This window comes from Gobius niger (genome assembly GCF_951799975.1).
Source record: "Gobius niger genome assembly, chromosome: 5".
Classification (NCBI taxonomy): Eukaryota; Metazoa; Chordata; class Actinopteri; order Gobiiformes; family Gobiidae; genus Gobius; species Gobius niger.
In genome coordinates this window covers 31,341,272-31,358,521 of record NC_136856.1, presented here as the reverse complement: position 1 = coordinate 31,358,521, position 17,250 = coordinate 31,341,272, and the positions used below count along the sequence as shown (strand labels likewise).

Below are 17,250 nucleotides of genomic sequence, written 5' to 3'. Positions count from 1 at the left end.
GAAGACACAAAGAATGTACATCAACCATTTTTGATAGACACTTTATTGCTGTATATGCTTTACACTCAGGGGTATTTACATTGGGTTTGGCCTATACAAAAACTCATACTTAGTCAATTTATAAAATCTATAGTATCTAGTGGCCCATAGGTCCTATAAAACAATAGTAATACACATTCTTGGATGTTAATTGTATTGTGAACGTAACAAAACCACTTCCAAATGCAGGGTCACACAGCTTGAAGGGTATACATGTGCAATGAGCTCAGGATCTTAAAGTGATAGTCTGTAAGTTTGCAAAGTGAGGAGAGAGAGAGTGAAATTTGAAAGTACATAATCAAATCCCTCCCCTCTTAACCAGAAAGCCCGTCTTAGTTTGCAAATTGAGGAGAGTAGGAACATAATTTTCAAAGTAAATGGTTCACAGGAAAAGCTCATCTCATTGGTCAACGCAGGAGGATGCTAGACTCTGATAAGGTGGCGAGATCCGGGAAGGAGGGACTTTGCAAAAAATAATAAATATGTACTGTATATATTATTATTACTTACTGAAAAATCTAAGAAAATGTGGTCAATTTTGCACATCTTATAAAATTTGTAAAACATTGAGACTTCCAGCCTTTCACTTTATAAACTTGGATGTAGCATAATCCTCTAGCAATCTTTCGAAACAGAGAAGGTAAAGAGCACAAGGGATGTAGCCCCAACTGCCTTGTCACTTATTGTTTAAAGTATAGATATCTCGCATAAATGAGGCTAAAAGTGAGAATAAGGGCTGGTCAGGATTTCAAATGGGCTTTGGAGCACCCTCTGCAGGCACTGGTGGAAATGACACGTGATAGAACTGTGAAGAGTATTCTTTTTTTTAGCATAACAGTCTCATGTCTCCTCCATGACGCAAGAAAATGTGGGAAATACAGATCAGAGCGTTTCAGCAGTAGACGAAGAAAGCAGGATGGCGCATACTGTGTCAATTGAAGTCAAATACACATGTTAATAAAATGTTTTTGACAACGGAATGTTATAACATTGTTAAAAGCTCCAAAAGGTTGTCCGGTTTAGAGGCTTTTTCACATTAGGTATATTTAACCGTATTGAAAAGGGATTTTGTTGAAGATTACCCAATATGTTTACATCAATTCAACAACCAACTACACTTATCTTGGTATCTATGAGGAGCACATCCTCATTTTGTCCTCAAGTAGCAAAAGTTTCCAAAAAGTCATAATTTGGACTAACATTCCTACATGACTGATCATCTGTTCATCTGGAGTGCTACACGATGACCCCGAATTACAGAGCTCACAAAAACACCACAAAGCACTACATAAAGAGGTATATTTTGACTTTGTACAAAATCACACTCAGCATATTGTGGATCTCTCACACACTTCAAAACAGGAGTTGACATATTGAAGAGAAAATAGGCACAAGTCCTTTGAAATACTGAATTCATATATTTCCACACATGGACCTTTCCTTAAAGACTATATATACTTTAAAGACTACCTTTAACAATGTGCCTAACCATAGCATAGTTTGATTGTAGATTATTTTCCATTTTTAAGCAAAAGAGTCCTGAATTACTCGTCATCTCATCCAAAAGCGATGGAGCGCGTGGTCTTAGGCTTCATACACCCTGTTGAAAAAGAAGAGATCTTATTTAAACATTTCAAACCATGACTAAGTGATTAATAATCAGCATTATGTCGCAATATGACAGTTTAAAATAGGCTAACCCTGGAATAAGACCGCTACAAACCAGAGGCAAATTGTTGTCCCTCTTCCGCATTTTATAGGGTTACAGGCTCGACTAAGAGCAGTTCTATATTTCCTGCGATGTTGCCGAGTGGTGCAGCTGGAGCCTCCGCCTGGAGCTTTAGTTTTCAGGTTGGTGCTTTTAGTGTATTAGTTCACCCAAGGAGCGGATTGGGTTCCCCTTGGTGGCTAGCCTGGCCAGCCAGACTACACGCTTTTCCTATTCTTCACAAAGACATGTTGTGGAGCGGGCGTTATTTCTTTGAGAACCTGATGAGCGTGATTGTTAAGCATATGGACCAATCAGAGAAATATGGATATGACGCAAGCGACATGCTGCATGCTTTGTAAAGAAGGAAGGTCATGGTTTTACAATTGTTTTAATGTATATTTGGAACCGGACAAAAATACTTTCAACAGATTGTAACAAGAAGAAGAGAATACTCAGAGAAGATGACGCATCAACATCTCCTTTATCTGAGAGTAATAAAAGAGATTGTTCAACACCGTCAAAAACACCAAGGACAGTGAAGATGATTTGTCGTCGCCCCTCACCCCCTGAGTTGATCACATGATGCAGCATCGCTCATTCTGGTGACGTAACGTTACATTTCAGAAAATGTTTCACAGTTCTGTCTTCCTGTCGTGACAACATGGTCTGTGATTGGATCAATAAAAAACACTTTTGGAGAAATGATTGGCTGCTAGACGAGTTCCAGACCGTCCTGCTTTTGAACAAAAACAAAAAGCAGGAGTTTCTGGCTGGCCAGGCTACTTGATGGTACGGCCCTGGGGCTGAATGGTTGATCCACTCAGAGAACCATAGGTCAAAGGATGTTGTGGCGTTGTCTTTGCTGACAAGTCTCTGCAACATCCGCCTGGTCGTCCAGAACAGTAACTCTGGATTGGTAGATGTTGGTAGCCTTGGACAGTGTTTCCCAACCAGGGGTACAGGGATCTGGGGGTTCTTGAGCACTTGGGAGGGGGTACTTGGAATGACCTTAGATTAAAATATGAAGGTGAAGCTGAGTAGAATTTAATATAGAAAAGTTAGTTTTAATTATGTTTTTTTTTTTTTTAAGGCGAGACACTGCAGGTGAATGGGGAAAAAATGTATATTTACAGATATCAATTTGAAACTGTTGCTGTAGATCACTGGCATAAATGTGAGGAAAAAATACATTGCAAGTTTTCTTTCATTTTATCTTTTCATATAAGAACAAGGTGTTTTATGCCTAAAAATGCCCCAAATTTCCCATCTTTTCGGCGACGAAATCTGAATAATGGATAGAGCTACATTCAACTTTATGGTTTCATTTTATTGGTAAATGAGTTACCAAGACTTTTTCAGAGGGGATTTTGGATTTCTTGTTTAGTTTGAAAATAAGCTGTTTTTTAGTGTAAACATTTGTAAAAAATTAAATTTTCGCCTTATTTTTTGACATTCAAAACTCAATAAATGGGGCTAGAGATTAAATAATGAAAAATCCTTCTGAAAAAATCTTCCAAATATTGTTCAGTCCAAGGCTGGAAAATGTGAAGTCTTTAGGTCCGACTGACGTGGACATAGTGTCGCCACAATGACAGAAAAATGTGTTTTGAGAAAAAGGCCCTTGAAATTGCATTGTCCCATATAAGTCTATGGGGGAACATTGAATCAGCGCAATATTTAAACATGTTATTGTGAAGATTAGGGATATTTTTGGTTTCCGGGTGAAAGCTTGTATGTTCAGAGACCAATTTGGCCCAAAACCTGAAAACTGAAAAAATTGAGTTTTGCCTGTAGTGTCTCCCCTTAATATGTTTTTAGGCAGGATCCTCGAGTTAGGGGGTACTCAGAGTATAAATTCATGCCTCAAGCGGTACATAGGACAAAAAAGGTTGAACCACTAGCCTTGGAGATCAAGCTCCTAAGGTCTATTCCACATTACTAGAGAAGAAAACCCAGCAAAATTCAGATGCAGGAAAAGTAATGTGTTCACAGTTGTGGAAAACTAGACCAGATCATCACCGTCCATCAGGTTCTGGAGGGTTCTTTGACTAACCTGCCTCTGGAGAAGGAGGTTGAATGTGTCTATTGTGGCATCCTTGAAGTGAAGAAGCGAAACAGTCGACCTACTGGCTGGACGCTCTCTTACATATAGATTGAAGAGGAGCTTGGAGTAGAGCCGCTGGTGCATGTTGAGAGGAGTCAGTTGAGGTGCTATGCAGACACTTCCTGGACGCCTATCTGAGGAGATGTTCTGAGCATGTTCTGTCTAGACTAGAGAACTAGTGTTGGGGGGACTTTGTCTGTCTGTGCCCTGGGAACATCTTGTATTTCTTTACTTATCAAATCATTTCGGTCGATAAATGTTATTTGACATGTTTTAGTACCTGTGCTTGTCCTTCCAGATGCGGAACCACTTGACCAGGTTCTTGGTGCTCTGGAGTTTAGGGTGAAGACAGTACTCCTGACCTTTGAACCGCGCCACATTCTCCATCGTCACACTGCGGGCACAGACAAAACACACATTACATCACAAAGCATCAGGGATATATACAACGATACCCATACGACTTCAGTAAATCAGAGAGAATGATATTCAAAGATGCAGCGGTGTTTGGAGAGTAGAACTAAACACAAATATCCATTTGCCAAAAAAAAATGTGTCGTATTTTTGCCCACTAAGTAGGGATGGGCGATACCACATTTTTTGGAATCGATACCGATACTTTTGGGGTCTTTTTTGTCGATACCGATACCAATACCGATACTGGTCATTTCATATGGGTGAATGTATCTCAATCAATATACATTTCTAGAACTGATTGGTTTATATAATTAACTGGTCAATTAAAATTATATTAATTTAACAGGTTAATTAAACAATGTCAATGTGAAATTAAATACATAAACAACATTTAAAATTAATACTTAAATGACAAACAGAACCTAAACCAGAATGATAGGACTGGCTCAGTTCAATCCTTTGCTGTTGTGGACTGTTTTGGCTCAGAGCAAAAAAATAAATCATCCTTTTGTGTTGATAATTGCTGCCCCGCCTTCCTTTTACATATGCAAATTAGTATCGATACTTTTTGCCCAATATCGATACTTAAAAAGTAGCCGTTTGGTATCGATATATTGATACTATGGCATCGATCCGCCCATCCCTATCACTAAGACATGACATCACCATTTCTAATCTCCAATAAGTGTTTTATAACCACCAGAGGTTAATCAAAACAAAAGAAACCAACATGGCGGCAATTGTGTGTTTGACACTTTAAAAGAATAGTCAAGTTAAACTGGGAGCACACTAGAGGATTACAATATTGAGCCCGATTTGCCTCTCATGGAGTTCGGGAAGGCGTGGCCCAACAACAGTATCTTGCAAGCAATAATTTTCAAGGCACTTTTCTTTTTGAATGAGGTCATAACATTTTAACGTGATCAAAAGCTCCAAAACGTTGTTCCGTATCCCCAGAACGAAAACCAAAACACAAGCGATGACTTTGTTTTTTTGCAGTCTGTTGCTTCTGTTTTTCACACTATCACAAAGTTTTCTGACAAAGGCGCAGTCGGGCCTTGTTGACATCCAGCACATTAAGTCAATTGGCCTGTCTTTTGCCCTGAGTACGGGCAAACTTTAGGGACAGTCGACCTGCATGTGGCATATTCAGGCCAAACAAGAGAAATGTGGGAAAACAGCCCCCGCGCCATGGGGCCTCTCTGACCAACCGGCCAGTCAATGCGGCACCAGCCTATGAATGTTAAAGCCACTGACAACAAGTGAATAGCCTCTCCTTCGCATAAAACCACTCACTTTGACTTGATTAAAACATTTGCATCCCTTTTGCTTTCCCCCGAAAGTTTAGTCTCTGTTCTGTTATGTAAGTGCTTGCCTTCGGAGGTAGTGGAGCTTGTAGGACTTTTCTTGGGAACTTTATATCTGCTTTGGACGAGCGCCAGCGTAGCTCATCAGGGTGCAATCTAAGCTAATTACTGCGTTCATTCAGGCCCGATTTCCGCTCATTCCCATTCACCTGCGCAACCCGAGCAGCATTGTGCCGCTAATGTGGTTTCGATTCATAAGAGCGCAAAGTTGGGCCGCTGTAAGGGAGCGTCAGGGCACAACAGATGCTAAACTTCATGAGGAATGATGGATGGCCAGGGAAACGTGCAGGCAGTTACAGTATGTAGGTCAAAAACAAGACTGCTTATACAGGCCATGTTACAATGCAGACATAACGGTTTTCAAAAGCGACAATGTTTCCAAAGTAAAATGCACCTGGCACCTTTGACAAAACTTTTTGTGTGCCCTTTTCTGTTGTAACGCTGTATTTATATGTAATAATAACAAGTGATCATATATAGTGGCTAAAGCGGGGATACACAGTGGCTTAAGTGGGATAAACAGTGGCTAACCTGGGTCTAAACCAGGGCTAAACAGAAGCTAGAGTGGGACGAATACTGGATAATAAACTAAGTTTACTAAGTCTACTAACTAACTTACAGGACTTGACAGTATGAAACGGTTGAAGCTGGATACAGACGCAGCTGTTTGAAACTTTAAGACAAATCACACACATTGACCTGGGCTTGCTCAATCTGTCCCATTGTGTGGCTTTTTCGTTGGTTTTAAATATCGGCTGGATCGGGTGCATGAACAGGCAACTTTATCGTGTTGCCTCTTTCAGTGCCCCTAAAGATGTGAAGGGGGCGCTGTGTCTGTACCACTTTTTTAAATTATTTTTTTTACAAGAAATACTATATGGACCGTATGGTTCAATTCCATCCATCCATTTTATTCCGCTTTATCCGGGGCCGGGTCACGGAGGCAGCAGTCTGAGCAGAGATGCCCAGACTTTTCGATCCACGCACACCTACTCCAGCTGTTCTGGGGGGACCCCGAGGCGACACCAGGCCAGCTCGGAGACAAAGTCCCACCAGCGTATCCTGGGTCTTCCACGAGGCCTTGTCCCAATAGAACATGCCTGGAACACCTCCCGAGGGAGGTGACCAGGAGACATCCGTAACAGACGCCCTGGCCACCTCCGCTGGCTCCTTTCGACATGAAGGAGCAGCGACTCTACTCCGAGCTCCTTCCAGGTAACTGAACTCCTCACCCTATCCCTGTGCGCCCAGCCCCTCTGCGAAGAAAACCCATTTTGGCCGCGTGTATCCACGATCTTGTCCTTTCGGTCATTACCCAAATCTCATGACCATAGGTGAGGGTGGGAACGTAGATCGATCGGTAAATTGAGAGCTTTGCCTCTTCAGCTCCCTCTTCCCCACAACAGACCGATACAGCGACCGCATCACTGCTGACGCCGCACCGATCCGTCTGTCGATCTCACGCTCCATCCGTCCCTCACTCGTGAACAAGACCCCGAGATACATGAACTCCTCCACTTGAGGTAAGGACTCCCCACCGACCTGAAGAGGGGAAGCCACCTTTTTCCGGTGGAGAACCATGGCCTTGGATTTGGAGGTGCTGATCCTCCTGTGGACCCATCACCCGCAGAGGGAACCATAGGGGTCGGGTGTAGAGAGGACTGGGTTTGTTTTTGTATCTCGAGTTTGAATATATTGTAAGCTTAAGTTTAGCTTTTTGTTGGCCAATGCAGTTCTTATATGACTGTAAAGAAAATATTCACTACTAAAAGAGAGGGTTCATTGCATCTCCCCTTTAATTGACTTTATATATTGGAGCTTACAACATTCTGTCCCTCACCACTGACTACTTCTTGTGGGTCATGTCACTACCACGTGTCTGTCCATGTATGAGTCCGATTCCTCTGTTTGTGTCTGTGTTTGTCAGCAGGGGGCAGCAGAGCGCACCACCTGGCCTAAGGCGGTCTCTGGGAAGCATCAACAAAACCATCTGTTGCCTTCCTTAGCTGTATTGGACTCTCGGAAACAAACCGGAGACACTAATCTCTGTTCTTCATTGGTTAGTTTCAGATGTCAGATGAATATGCGGCGGACTCACAAGATCATCTTCTCCTGGCAGAACGGGTGCTTGGGCTTGATCTCCAGCTTTTGCACGTCCTTGTACCGGATCTTCGGTCCTTTCCGGGTGCACCTGCACTTGTACGCTGTGAAGACAACAAACACGCAGACAAAGTGAGGTGGAGCGGAAAGTTTGTATTTTTGTTTTGTGTAGTTTTTTTTAAATATATATTTAAGACCTTGTAAAGGACAGGACTACAAAAATATAAATCATAATACTTTGTTATTTGCAGAATTCAATTACAATGTCAAGTCAATTCTGAGAAATCTCTCCATTGGGGCTTGTTACTGTTCCTGACGCTGTCTTTAAGTTCCACCGAAGGCTTTGTTGCTGTGAGGTGAGATTTATTGCACGTTGGCAAGATCTGGCCCCTGCCTTGTAGAGCATAAATTCTAGAGTATGTAAAAAAAAGTTTTTCAAGAATAACCAGAATGCTCATTCCAGCCCCTGATGGGCAGCTTAAATTTAAAAAAAGGAAAGAGTTCCACACGTGTCCAGCAGAGGGCACTGATATAATAAGAGATCAGGATATGAACAACACATTATAGCCACGTGGTAAATGGGCAGTCTGCCCCAGGGCGGCTGTTGCTTAAAATTAACAGCTAACAGAGTTAATGAATAATGACTACTATGTAGAACTTTGAGAAACTTGTGACACAGGCTTGTAAAGTGCAATACAAGTGCTGTTGTTATTGATTAGGCTACAGTCAAGTTGGGGCTTAGACCAAATCACAGTTCATAATTATTATTCATTTATTTCAGCCACACGAGCTGCACATACTTTATTTTTTCTCTAGATGTGGAGTCAGTCTAGTGGTCAGAAACACCTGGCTGGAGGGAAAACATATTGTACATGTTTTTAGTGGTAGGGGAAACCGGAGTACCCGGAGGAAACCCACGCAGAAATGGGGAGAACATGAAAACTCCACACAGAAAGGCCCCGTCCAGGTTTGAACCACACCATCTAGCTGTGAAGCACGAGCGCTAACCGCTGCGCCATCATGCCGCCCTTTGTTTTAGATCAACACTGTATTTTCAAAACCTGTAGGTGTAAAGGCTCATTTCGTACGTAAATAGATCCGTGCGTTCCACACCTTTCTAAAGGCCAGCATGTGTTTATCGAAAGTTACTACCAGAGGGTGCTGGAAGTGCGTCAGAAAATACAAACCTGGAGAAGAAAAGTAAACAACATGGCGCAACCCACATTAACTGAAGAACAGACAAGAAAATGATGTAAATTACTGATGGTTTGTTTGCAAATTGTTTAAAGGGGGGGTATTATGCAAAATCGACTTTTTCAAGCTTTATATCATGTTATTATGTCATTCCCTCATTAAAAACATGCCTGAAGTGTTGCCTTGGCACATTCACGTATTGAGTAATCTGTAAAAACTCTGATGGCGGCCATTTTAGGGATAGGTTTGTCTGAGTCCTCCTAGGAACGCCCCCACCTCCTGGAGACGCCTCCGAGCTTCCGTCACCAGCTGAGTAACCAACCACTGCTCCTCAGCAGAACCCCCTCCCCACTGATGCCACAGACAGAGTGTGGAGGGGGCGTGTCGGAAAGGGTCAGAGGTTCTTAAAGAGACAGAGGCCTATTTCAAGACATTCACTACAGCCATTTTGAGAGAGCAATTTTATACAAGGCAGTTATTTAAATTTACTGCATTTACAGACCAGCAGAAGGTTTCGTCATCATTATAGTGTGCTATAGACTGGTGCTATGTGACTGAAAATAGCATAATACCCCCTCTTTAAATCCTTTTGTTCTGCTTCACCTGTAGTGTCCCCAGTGGTTAGCTCATGTACTGCCATGTTGCTATGACTCCCACACGGTCTAGGGTAAACAAAGCGACTGACGGAGTGCATTCACGCAGGAGACGGACAGAAAGCTGCATGGGTATCCAAAGGCGTTTTGAACACAGAGCATAAATGGGCAACTCGGTAACGATAAGGAGACATTATGTTATCAAAACTCTTTCTTGTTATTGTGACTGGCCTGGCTTCAACCACCGGTGCATATCAGCACATATTGGCAGCCACGTCTCTGTTCGAGGCACACGGGCGGCAAATATGGTAATGACATGTTTTCACAGACATGTTTTCACAGATAGAATGAAACAGCATGTACATCATGTACATCATGAGCAGCTGGGAGTATGTGCGTGTGTGTGAATGAGTCTCAGAGGCCACGTGTATGGACCTGCCATGTTCAAGGTTTAGTCCATCCATCTGCTGTGTGCCTTCACTAAATCTGTCATTGCAGAATCAAGACATACACACCCTCAGCGCAGGCCAGTAAACAGGTCAGTGTTTCCACATAAAAAAGGTACATGGCCCATTACACAGTGGTGACATGGTTAGCCCATGTCTCTCAAACAGGACAGTAGGTCTGCAGGATTTCAGAAAAAAATCACACTGAGAGTCTTTTTGTTTTTAATATCGTTACAAGAATTCTGCCCAATGAGATGACCCTATATGTTTTATATGGAAATTATCACAATGCGGTTAGCGGATGGACATTTGGTGCAGAATCAGCTGCTGATTGGATCGGGCGTGCCTCGTTTTAGTCAATGACAGTCAAACTTCGTAACGTTCATTGTGTCTACTTGTGTTACAGCATAACTTTCAGGGTTCATTTAGTCAGACAATAGGATTAGAGACATCTAACTTCTGCAGATAGCGGCTGAAACATGTAATGGTAAAGATTTCAACATCTTTAATCCTAGTGTCTGACTAAATGAACCCTGAAAGTTATACTGCAACAACTACGACTATTCACCTTATCCAGCCCCGCCAATTTTCTGTGGCGCAAGCATTTCCATTCAGTCAAAGCACTTTCTGTTGGTGTGGATTTCAATTGCTGTCAATAGCAGAGAATTCGTAGGTCTGTGATGAACAGAACTGAAATAGACGACGATCAGAAACTTGTGAAAAGTCACGATCAGGACATTTTCATATATGTTATTGCGCAACAAACAGCTTTAAAGCCGACATTTCTCTCTCTCTCTCTGGAACGCGTTTGGTTTGGCAGAGCAGCTGCCTAACCCAAACGCGCCCATGTCCATATCAAAACAGTTGAGATTTTAACATGTCTCTGAGTTTTTAAATGGTCAAAATTGATCCAAGGACGGCTGAGAAACATCCTGTTAAAGTCTTCAATCTGAGAACCAGGCTGTTTAAATGCACATGCTAAAAAGCGATCGATCTGTGGCAACACGCTGTGTTTCAAAACATGTCAACAATGTTGTCGTAGAAAACTGACTTGAAACGGTAGTATAACATTAGTGTCCGTCCAGAGAGGATAGGGGAGGAGAGAGTTGGAGAGAGGAGTTAATCAGAAAGAAGAATGTTTCATAAAACACCCAATATCTCCGAATAGAAAAAAATCTAGCAAAACCAGCCTCTGTTTAGCTTAGATTTCTCAGGAACCGAGGCACCTAGAATCAAACTGTTTTGTTTCCCCTACGGAGAGCTTAGAGTCTAACCTTTCAAACGAGCATGTGTCCATAGCTATAACATAGAATATGCTTTGGTGCTACAAAGATCATGAAAAATGGTCTGGATTGTTGACAATCTACAGCTAAATCCCCAAAACAGTGCGGCCTCAATGTGTTAATATTGCCGAGCAGATGATGCTCTGAAAAACACATTTTTGTAGCGAAATTCGTGTTCTATGATTCTGTTCAGATCATGTTTAGTTTTGCTCCATTCATCCTTGAATCTCATATTTTTGTTCCTAACATAACATGCTTATAATGAGATATTAATTTGTGACAGATAAAAATAGCTCATAAAAAATTACGGAGATAAATTATCCCGAGCGAAACCACTGCTGCCACATGATTGGCTCACACCGTCAATGGTTCAAACTCTGATCAGCAGCACAAGATAGATTCTCATGTATTTGTGAACTCACAAATACACGAGATTTCAACTTGCAGGTTGGGGAAGGAAGGGGAAATCTTATTTGTATAGTGCATTTTCATTCTCTCACTCTGGCCTTGGGAGGGGAACTATGGTGAGAAAAACTGCAACTGAAGGAAACCAATCGACTGGTAAACACCATCCGCAGGGCTGACTAACCTTGAGCGAGGTACTCCTGCAGATCACAAGGCTAACAATCCGCACTCCACATTCAACACCAGTGCCATTGAATGATGGGTCAAGGCAGATGATATTATCAGCAGATCTGGCTCATGTCATTTCCAGGAAGAGCTCTTCCACATTTTAAATTCCACACGGCGCCACCTGATCCTTCCAGTGCTCAATCTGCCATCACCCATAGCTAGCCGATGTTTTCTTTGCCTTCAGAGTGTAAGCCTGAAATCTTGTGTCGCAGTATATTGTTCTGATATGAATGTAGACATGTCATCGACAGATCCACACCCCTACAAAGTATACACATTTATTTCATAACGTGTACTTTAATTGATGGAAAATACCTTTGGGAGAGGGACATATACATACAAGGGGGCGTGGCTTGGTCAAGTGGGAAGGAAGCATGCCGCGGGAATCACAATGTTTCACTAATTTTAACCGTTTTCTGGCGGAACATAAAACACAAGTGGCTATTTCTTTTTTTTAGGCACAGTGACCACCGGTGGACAGCTAAAGAGTTGACCTCTTTGCGATCTTTGCGTCATGAGTTGTTATGTCACTCCGATGGCACTTCCCAGAGCTGATGCTTATGAGCGTGTTTGGAAGTGGCAGCATATGGCGCGTGGAGCCGGTGCCAGGCCGACAGAAGGAGCGCCCGGAGAGGAGCGGGACTACAATCACACGCCCGGAGGGACGGCACCGCTCTGCCACACGACCAGCAGGCGAGCGACGGGCACGTGAACGAACCGGTCTGTGATAGTGAGGTAATGCTGAAGACATTTGTGGCAATTGATCAATGTATCAAATAAGAGCTGCAAGATTTCAAACGCAAAATCTAACCCCTTTGCACTACTTGAACTATGAAAAATTTGATCGTTCATCTGTACTGAGTTGTTTTAGTATTGAGGACGTTTAACTTCGCACCTCAAGATGTTTTGTCAGCAACTAATGATCTTGTGTCAGACGGATGGATATAAGAGAGGTAAAAAGCGATAAATTAAGAGGTGAGCCGTTCACAGCTGACACACCTTTGTTTGGTCATTCTTAAAGGCATTTTTAATAATAGAAATATCTGTAATAAAATAGATGCTTGTATTTTATTCTATTTGTTGGGTGAAATGTAATGTGGTGTGGCTTTAAGGCTTATTCAACAATAATTTGTGTGGAAAATACAGTATTTTACATTTTAGCATAACATTAGGTTAAAGGTACAACTTTTTACGCAAAAAAAGAAGTTGATATTTGTGCGTATTTGACTTTGTGGTGACCTGTGGTATCAGTGGTCAGCATGGCGGCTGTACTTTCCAACACAGTGGTCTCTACAAAGCTCCAGGATCAATTGCTCTGTAGGTTTTCTGGTGAGAGTCAGCAGTGAAAACCTTCCAAACAATAGGTTGCGTTCACGTTTTAGAATTCTATTACAGTTGGAGGGCAGGTTCTAATACAACTCTATGGGAGAGAAACTGAAATTTCCAAAACTAAAACGTTCAGATGTTTTCCCTGATCATTATTTGACAGTGATTGGATTCACAAACTGCCACATTATTTTATGGTTTAAAGTCCTTTCTACTGACCAACATCACGCTCATTTTTTTGAATATCGTCACCACTTTTGGATGCCTTCATGAAGAAATAATTAGACCATAGTTCATATGTGCTGGAAGACAGGACTTTGAGCTTTCTGACAGTTTTTGTTTCATGTGATTTGGCTCAGGAATTACTCAGAAATTAGCAATAAAGTAAGACTAGTAATCTGCATTTTGAGCGTTATCATGGTTACCGCAATGGAATTTTCAGTTGCCCCCGCCTCACTTTTAAACTATGGGTTCTTTACAATGTTTTGATGTCACGTGAACGCAGCCTATTGATCCTGGAGCGTCCTAGAGACCAGTGTGATGGAAAGTAAAGATGTCATGCTGACCACTCATACAGCCACTGGGTCACTACAAATACACACAAATATCAACTTTAAAAAGTTGCATAGCGCACCTTTAAGGTGAACTTTGTTGTCCCATAAAGGGGAATCTCTTATTTGCAATTGACCCATCCTTCGATGCCACTGGGGTGACCCTTCAGGAGAAGTGGGCGACCCATAAGCACGTGTAAGGTAAGGTCTACTTTATTGTCCCTGTACAAAAATGTGTCTTCTGCATTTGACCCATCCTTCGATGTCGCTGGGACGACCCATACGGAGCAGTGGGTGACCACAGTGGGTGACCGCAGTGGGTGACCGCAGTGGGTGACCGCAGTGGGTGACCACAGTGGGTGACCGCAGTGGGTGCCCGCAGTGCAGCGCCCCCAGTGCAGTGCTTGGGGACCCACCGCCAGATGTGGAGCCAGGCTAATGGTCAGAATCACCTGACTGTAAGGTTACATAGTGTGCATGTTTTGAGTTGAGTGGTACTAACATTTCTTTCTTTCTTGTCCAATGATGGTGGGTCCCGCCGGCAAACCAGGGGAGAACCACTGGACTATATGTCAACAACGTGGTGTCTATGCTCCCGGACAACTGAGAGCTTGCACAAACATATTGCAATAAGGCATTTTTTCCCCGAAGCTTTCAGCCCAAATCTCAAATGACATAATTGTGGGAAAAAACTACTTTAAAATAGAAAAAAAAGCTATATTTTAAAACAAAATTCTTCATTGTATTGGATTCTGCCGTATTGGGACAAGACTTCACTTACCATCCATCCACTGTCTATGTACTTACATCTCAGTAAGAGTGAGTTTGTGTCAGAGGTGGGTAGTACTCAGTTACATGTAACTGAGTAACTTTTTGAAGTAACTGTACTTTATTAAAGTATTGTATTAAAATGAAGAATCTGTACTCGTAAAAACCCGTGCCACTGTGAGTAAATATTAAAGAGACAACTCTTCATTTTGATGCGTAAAAAATGTGTATTTTTTTTGTTTTGCTTAATTCATTCTTCATAATTATTTCTTGTGATATGTTTTCATGGTATTTTCTTATTACAATTTTCACATTATATCATGTTTTGTTTTTCATGTCAGAAACATGAATCAGACTTTTTTGCAGTTACTCACAGTACTCAAGTAACATGTTTACCAGGTACATTTTTTACTTTTACCTGAGTAAATAGTTTGCCCACTACTTTTTACTTGTACTTGAGTAAAATAATGTCAAAGTAACGTTACTCTTACTTGAGTAAATATTTTCGCTACTCTGGCCACCTCTGGTTTGTGTTACTGAAAAGACATGACAGAAACATGAAAACAACAGAAACCATGACAACAATGCTAACTTTTATACCCTATGGTCACTGTAAAAGAGTCACAAGCCTTTCATGTTGTTATGTCTGTGTTGTTTTTTTTTGTGTTGATATCAGTTTTGTAACATCCGGTCTCAACATATGACTACTTTTAAATATATCGTTATAAATAAACGTATAGCCTACATTTCTAAGCAGGATATCAAAGGGAGTACATTCTTTGCGCACAATTAAAAAAGAAAATATATATATGTATCCAAAAGCACTCACCATCTGCGCTCAAGACGCATATCGCCAGTACCAACAAAAGTAGCGTTACGTAGCGAGTCATGGTGCCTTCCTGGGGCAAAAACTGGGGCTCTTATGGGTGAAAGAACTGTCCCCTTCGCACTTCCAAACGCTCAGGAATTCTCCTTGCTTCCCTCCCTTGTGTTGAGTCGCTCTCTTGTCCGTGCGCTTGGTTGTGCAACTCGGAGCGTGCGTCCCGTCCGTGCGCTCTCCTGCTCCAAACCTCCTCAGACTACTTTAGGTCGTCCTCCTCTCCCTCTTTCTCTCTCTCTCTCTCGCGCTTTTAAAAGCAGCCCGCTGTTCCCTGTTCATTAATATGCAAGAGCGGACGGCGAATGGAGCAGTGTGTGGAGAGAGAGATACAGACTGACAGAGAGAGAGGGGGGGAGAGAGAGAAAGAAACAGACAGAGAGAGAGTGAGAGAGAGAGAGAGAGAGAGAAAGAAACAGACAGAGAGAGAGTGAGAGAGAGAGAGAGAGAAAGAAAGAAACAGACAGAGAGAGAGTGAGAGAGAGAGAGAGAGAGAGAAAGAAACAGACAGAGAGAGAGTGAGAGAGAGAGAGAGAAAGAAAGAAACAGACAGAGAGAGTGAGAGAGAGAGAGAGAGAAAGAAAGAAACAGACAGAGAGAGAGTGAGAGAGAGAGAGAGAGAGAAAGAAAGAAACAGACAGAGAGAGAGTGAGAGAGAGAGAGAGAGAAAGAAAGAAACAGACAGAGAGAGAGTGAGAGAGAGAGAGAGAGAAAGAAAGAAACAGACAGAGAGAGAGTGAGAGAGAGAGAGAGAAAGAAAGAAACAGACAGAGAGAGAGTGAGAGAGAGAGAAAGAAAGAAACAGACAGAGAGAGAGTAAGAGAGAGAGAGAGAGAGAGAAAGAAAGAAACAGACAGAGAGGGAGAGAGAGAGGGAAAGAAAGAAACAGACAGAGAGGGAGAGAAAGAAAGAAACAGAGAGGGAGAGAGAAAGAAAGAAACAGACAGAGAGGGGGGAGGGAGAGAGAAACAGACAGAGAGGGAGAGAGAGAGAGAAAGAAAGAAACAGAGAGGGAGAGAGAAAGAAAGAAACAGACAGAGAGAGAGGGGGGAGGGAGAGAGAAACAGACAGAGAGGGAGAGAAAGAAACAGACAGAGAGGGAGAGAGAGAGAGAGAAACAGACAGAGAGGGAGAGAGAGAGAAAGAGAAGCAGACAGAGAGAGAGAGAGAGAGAGACAGACAGAGAGGGAGAGAGAGATACAAAGAGAGAGAGAGGGTGTGTGAGAAAGAAAGAAAGAAAGAAAGAAAGAAAGAAAGAAAGAAAGAAAGAAAGAAAGAAAGAAAGAAAGAAAGAAAGAAAGAAAGAGAGGGAGGGAGGGAGAGAGAGACAGAGAGAGAGATGCACAACAAGTGACTGAATTGAGTAGGGAGAGCTGGGTAAAGTGAATTACTTTTTGCTTTGGTGGTCATTGTAAAACAATGCAACATGAAAACATATGACACACAGTATGTTTTCTAACTGTTCTAACTGCACCTCTTGGAAAAAACATTCTGGAACAATTTGTGGAGTCGCCCATAGGCGATAGGCTATATGGTCATGTTTGAAGCATCCAGAGTGGGAAAACAAGTAAGTAAGTGCTTTGTTTGTCATTGTACAACGAAATAGTCTTCAGCTGTTAGTCCCGAGCCGCTGTGACTGATCCGCGCTACCATTGTGGGTCAACCTGACCAGCATGTTTTTGGAGGTTGGGGAAACCGTAGCAACTGGAGGAAACCTGGCTGGCTGCCTTTACAACTTGTAAACTCGGAAATGTCCAGAGAGCTCTGAGTTCAGACACGAGATGAAGACAGCAATGGCTGCCCCCAGTGGAGGAGCAAAACCACTGCACCAGTGAAGTGAA

General features: G+C 42.3%; 1 protein-coding gene across 1 annotated transcript; it reads right to left on the bottom strand.

The window, feature by feature from the left end:
* Positions 1-1,255: 1,255 nt before the first annotated feature.
* Positions 1,256-15,679, bottom strand: cxcl14 (chemokine (C-X-C motif) ligand 14). The gene is made up of 4 exons (XM_079557323.1): positions 15,362-15,679; positions 7,737-7,842; positions 4,123-4,248; positions 1,256-1,628 (listed from the first exon to the last, which is right to left on the bottom strand). The coding sequence occupies exons 1-3, from the start codon at positions 15,420-15,422 to the stop codon at positions 4,128-4,130; spliced, it is 288 nt and encodes a 95-aa protein (XP_079413449.1). The 5' UTR covers positions 15,423-15,679; the 3' UTR covers positions 1,256-1,628; positions 4,123-4,127.
* Between the last annotated feature and the right edge of the window lie 1,571 nt (positions 15,680-17,250).